This window comes from Suricata suricatta, chromosome 17 (assembly GCF_006229205.1).
Source record: "Suricata suricatta isolate VVHF042 chromosome 17, meerkat_22Aug2017_6uvM2_HiC, whole genome shotgun sequence".
In the NCBI taxonomy this organism is placed as follows: Eukaryota; Metazoa; Chordata; class Mammalia; order Carnivora; family Herpestidae; genus Suricata; species Suricata suricatta.
In genome coordinates this window covers 16,360,181-16,365,344 of record NC_043716.1, presented here as the reverse complement: position 1 = coordinate 16,365,344, position 5,164 = coordinate 16,360,181, and the positions used below count along the sequence as shown (strand labels likewise).

Here is a 5,164-nt window from a genome sequence, read left to right as displayed (position 1 = left end):
TTGAAATGTCACCTCCATCACTTTATGATCTGATGACTTCCCAATAACAGTCTCAGGGCCAGCACTGGGCTCATTTATAAATGATAAACCCCACTGATTCTGGAAGATATCCCCCAGGTTTTGCTGATCTGTCTGAGAGGGTAGATCCACTTGTGCTGTGCTCAACAGCACAGTTTGCATATTTGAAGGATAGATGAAAAGGCTAGATTTAATTTGTTCAACAGCTGCTGAAGTCAGACTCAGGTCCTGGAGAACTGAATCAGTCCCAGAAGAGATGGGTGCTAGAGTATTAGCAGCAGTAGTTAACAGTGGCTGACCCCCTGGAGAATACACACTTGCATCAGTCCCTGCTAAAACCGGCCCATTAGAAAAGCTGGCCGAAGTAACAGATTTCAGCGCTGACATAGGGACCTGGGATAACCGACTTGAAGACTGGGTCTGAGTTTCCCCAGCAGATGATGAAGAGGATGAAGATGGGGACACAGAAGAGTTCTGTACAGCTTTGTTGAGGTTTTCCTTAACTTTGCTTGCATAACTTATTTTAGGAACTATTTTAGCACTGCTATTGTCCACTGGAAAAACCGGGGGTGGTTTAAATAGGGTCCAAGAGTCCTCTTTGGAGGTAACAGCAGAAGCATGCTTTCCTTTGGGCCGGTCATCAAACTTTTTGCCGCTCACACCGGGTTTAATATCAGAGCTTTTCCGCAGCATATCACCCATAGCAGGTTTTCCTCGATTTGTTCCTCCAGGCCCAGTTTCATACTTCCAAATGGGCTTTGAACTATCTACTCGATTTCCCTTTTGTTCACTGTAGTCAGGCTTGAAAGTTTCAAGTCCCTGTTTTAAGGTTGGGACACTGGTCTCCTGTTGCATTATTTTGTCCTGTACTAAATTAAGGTTTTCACATCCCTTGGCACTATTGCGCCTAGCTTTCCTTTTTTTAGGAGTGGTATATCCGCTCTCAGATCCACTACCATCATTATCTGCTCCTTTGCCCATATAACCATTAGTAATATAGCCAGAATTATTTGTTACAACACCATTTGGAATTGCTACAGTATCAGTCTTCTCTACAGACTGGTTCTCTCCAGATTTATTTTCATAAGATTTCCCATTCTTTTTGTCCATACTGTTCTTCTGAATGAAATTCCTGGTTTTAATTCCTGCTTTCCCAAAGGTGCTGGCCTTTAGAGTCTGCTTCAAATTAGTGTCTACGATTTGTTGGTTGCCATTGAGGACCCTGGAAATAGGGTTGGTAGCTTCATCAGAACCCAGGCTCTTTAAAGATATTTCTCTTTCTCCAGCATTACCATTTAGTTCACCATAGCCTAGAGAGAGAGGGGGGAAAAAAAGGTTCTGTTTTACAATTACAAAATATAAATTACAGTACTACTTGACACTTAAAGACGATTTACTATGTGCTAGACACTTTGCTATGAGCATTAGCGTTATCATCTTTATTATTTCACAACTACAAGAACACTTGTCAGCCCCATATTACCGATTAGAAGTCTGCCAAGCAAGAGACTGAATGAACCAGTTAGTATTCAAACCAAAGTTTGAGGTCAGAAAGAACATGAACTCTTAAGCAGTATGCCATCATATCTCTCATCTAACAGAATCAACTTCCCTACTGCTCCCACAAGGCTGCTATAAAATTGTCTTTACAGTTAACAGCAGAGCTACCCTTTGGGCAAAATCAAGTTATACGGATACAATAACTGTATGTATTTCAGGGAAATTAAAGAATCCCTTTCTATAAAACTACAAATGGCTGGTGGTCACCACAAGCAGTTTCTACTGCATTCTGCTGAACAAAAATCTAACACTTGTGAACTTTTACTAATCTTGAATCTATTTTGACAACTCCCAGACATTAGATCATACTGTTAATGCATGAAACTAGACCACCTATGTACCAATGTTTCTAACTCCTTTAAAATACTTTCTTCATTTTACATCTGGGTAAAAAGACTCTCAGGGAAATTAACTTGTCTAAGTCAGATAACTGGAAATCTGAATTCCAGTTGGCCTGGAACATGGTTTTCTACCACTAAGTAATACTTCCTACACAAGTGATGTGATAATGATTACTAACAAAACTACAACAAAAGGTATCTAATTTAAAAACTGTTACGGTGTTCAAGCTTAATTTAAGATCTTCAACTGCCATACAGTTTATCACCCTACATTATTCAACTGCTAACATTACTATTCCCATTTCCCTACCAGGAAAATAGAGATATTAGTTCTCTACCTTTTTACAAAATGTTCCCAAAAGCATTTTGAGGTCATCAGAAGCAGATAAATATAAGGATACACACACATTCATTTAAGGCAACCTTCAGAAAAGTATTCAATAATACAAGTAATGTGTATTCGTCACTTTCATTCATTCTTGTGGCGTTTAGTCTATGAAGGTTATAAGGCATGCGAGCTTGTATATTGTTTTGAAAATTTGTTTTAATTCCCAATATGGTATAGATATATGCATTTTAAAAGCATAATGGATCTAGGGATGCCTGGGTGGATTAGTCGGTTTACTGTCTGACTCTTGGTTTCAGCTCAGGTCATGATCTCACAATTTGTGAAGCCCCAAGCTGACCACGCTAAGCCTGCTTGGGATTCTCTTTCTCTCTCTGCTTCTCTCCAGCTTCTGCTTGCGCCCATACGTGCACTCTCACTCTCAAAACAAACTTAAATTTTTAAAAAGGAAGAAAAAAGCGCATAAGGAATATAAGTTTTTGAATTTTTTTTTAGGTTTCAGAATTGCTGCTTTAAAAGAATGTGATATGGAATAGAACATAAGTTGGGAATATTCACAACAGAATATACTATAATTTTAAGGCATTCATTTTGTATCACAGGACACTAAAAATGAACAAATAAAGGCGTTTTCTTCTACTGTATTAACTTCCAGAAAACAATTCAAGAAAATATACTTAAGGCATAATCATTTCTAAGTCTGAACCATAAAAAACTTGTACCATAAAGTGCTCACTTCAGCAGCACATACACAAAATTTGTACCATAAAATAATTTTGCCTTAAAATTTTTTTAGAGGAAGCACACCCAAGAGAGCAAGCACTCACATGGAGAGAGGTAGGGTAGAGAGAGAACCTTAAGCAGACTCCAACCTCAGTGTGGAGCCCCATGCGGGGCTTGATCCCACAACCTTGAGATCATGACCTGAGCTGAAATCAAGAGTCGGACACTCAACTGACTGAGTCACCCAGGTGCACCCCTGCCTCACAAAATACTTGTATTTTTAAAGCTTACTTACTTAGTTTGAGAGAGAATCTCAAACAGGTTCCACACTATGTGGAGCCCCCAAGGCAGGGCTCAAACTCTGGAGCCACTGAGATTATAATCTGAGCTGAAGTCAGACTCTCCACCAACTGAGCCACCCAGGTGCCCCCCCAACAAAATGTATTTTGTTAACTTATGTAGAATTCTAATTTTATTTTATTTGGCTGCTGAGAGAGCTCTGATAGCCAATCAGGTCAAACTTTTGGTGGAAAAATTCTAACTACGAAACTACTGAAGAAAGAAACTACTAAAGAAGAAACCCCTGCTTCGGTAGGATATTTTCTGAAAGATTCTTTTTTCTTTAAAGAAGCAGCAGTTTCCTAAACAGGAGCTCTCAACATTAACAGATACAAGTTTACCTGTATACAACTCTAGACCAAAAGAAAAACATACCATTTAACATGCTAGCAGGCTAAACAAAGTTTTGTACTCTTAAATCCATCTCTTAAACCCATTAGTCATAACTTTCTCAAAAGTAAGCAAACGGTTTTAAATACAAAAAAAATTCAATGTCCAAACTAACTTAGACCAAAGCCAAAACTTAAGTGAACCAGATTTTTTCCCTAAAATTCCTAGTATTTGTTGGCTCCAAGATCAGAAATCACCAATTTAGTAACAGTTCAGAGCCACTATACTCCGGAAGTTTTAATAACAAAAAAACATGCTTTTTAAAACTTCAGTATTTAAGATATGCAAACACAACAGAATTACTGAGAGACATCAAAGGGCTCTGTGCACCTTTATTATTCAGGTCTGCCATGTTAGCATCTAACACTACTTTAAAATGGACTGTGCAAAACTTGAGTCCTGATAAACCTAGCTTTTGGATTAGAAACTGAACTTACTGAACACATTTGGCCCTCTGTTGCGCCCTCTTCTGGATAAAGAAAACAGGTTCCTCTTTATAGGTTTGTGGGTAATGGGTCATAAAAGCCCACTCCAACATACAACAGATACATTTCAAAAATCCTAAACTTTCTTAGTAAATTAGCATCATACATGTTGAAGCAACAGTACTGTAACCAAGCCATACATAAAAAACGTTCATCCCAAATTGTTTACATTCTCTCAAAATTGCTAAACCCAGTGTTTCCTCTTTATTCTCTTCCAGGATAAGACCTACTGATTTGAAGAATGCCACCTTGAATGGTTCAAGGGCTGCTTCTTATGTACAGAGGACTCCTGGCCAACAAAATAAAACTTTCCAATCTGCACAGTAATACTGTCTTATATTCCAAGAAACCATAATAAAGGAAGATTTCCTGGTCTCTAAGTTGAAAAAGGCCTGGAGGTAAAAGATTTAGTGTTGTACACTTTCGAATAGTTTTTAAACTGTTCCAAATCTGTTAAGATTAAATATTCAATATATTTACATGTTCATTGCCACTGCACACCATATCACCAGTCCCTACCCCCCAAAAGTGGAAAATCTGACACTCCAATTTGTCTTTAAGTTAAAACATTTTCCTCCAGCTCTCAGTCACTGCTTGTATTAAATTTGATATGCTGGGCTGTACATCCATTTTCTTACCATTCCCTTCATTTCTCTTCAATTTATAAAGAACCTTCAACTTGTTAAAAAAAAAATCTGCCTGGTCACAAACTTTTAAGTTCATTTCTTCTCAGATGTTACCTAAAATGACTTTCACCCTCCATTTCACATTTGTTAAAACCAAGCATTTGGGGTTTGGTGACGGTGTAAAAATAGGAAAACATCTTTCCTTTTAACATGGGAAAAAAGCCTCGTCCGAGGCAAGATGGTAGTGAACCAACCTCATGGATGAGCCACCGCGGTTCTTCCTTAAGGACGAGAAATAGGAGTCAAAAAAACTCGCCCTCTCCCTCACCCCCCCCC

The 5,164-nt window shown here is 38.4% G+C and overlaps 1 protein-coding gene across 1 annotated transcript in view; it reads right to left on the bottom strand.

The window, feature by feature from the left end:
* NUFIP2 (nuclear FMR1 interacting protein 2) overlaps window positions 1-5,164 on the bottom strand; it is a 22,022-nt gene that overhangs the window by 15,321 nt on the left and 1,537 nt on the right. The window contains exon 2 of the mRNA XM_029926795.1: window positions 1-1,328. Within this exon, the coding sequence (XP_029782655.1) occupies window positions 1-1,328 (1,328 nt within the window). The remainder of the gene's footprint in view (window positions 1,329-5,164) is intronic.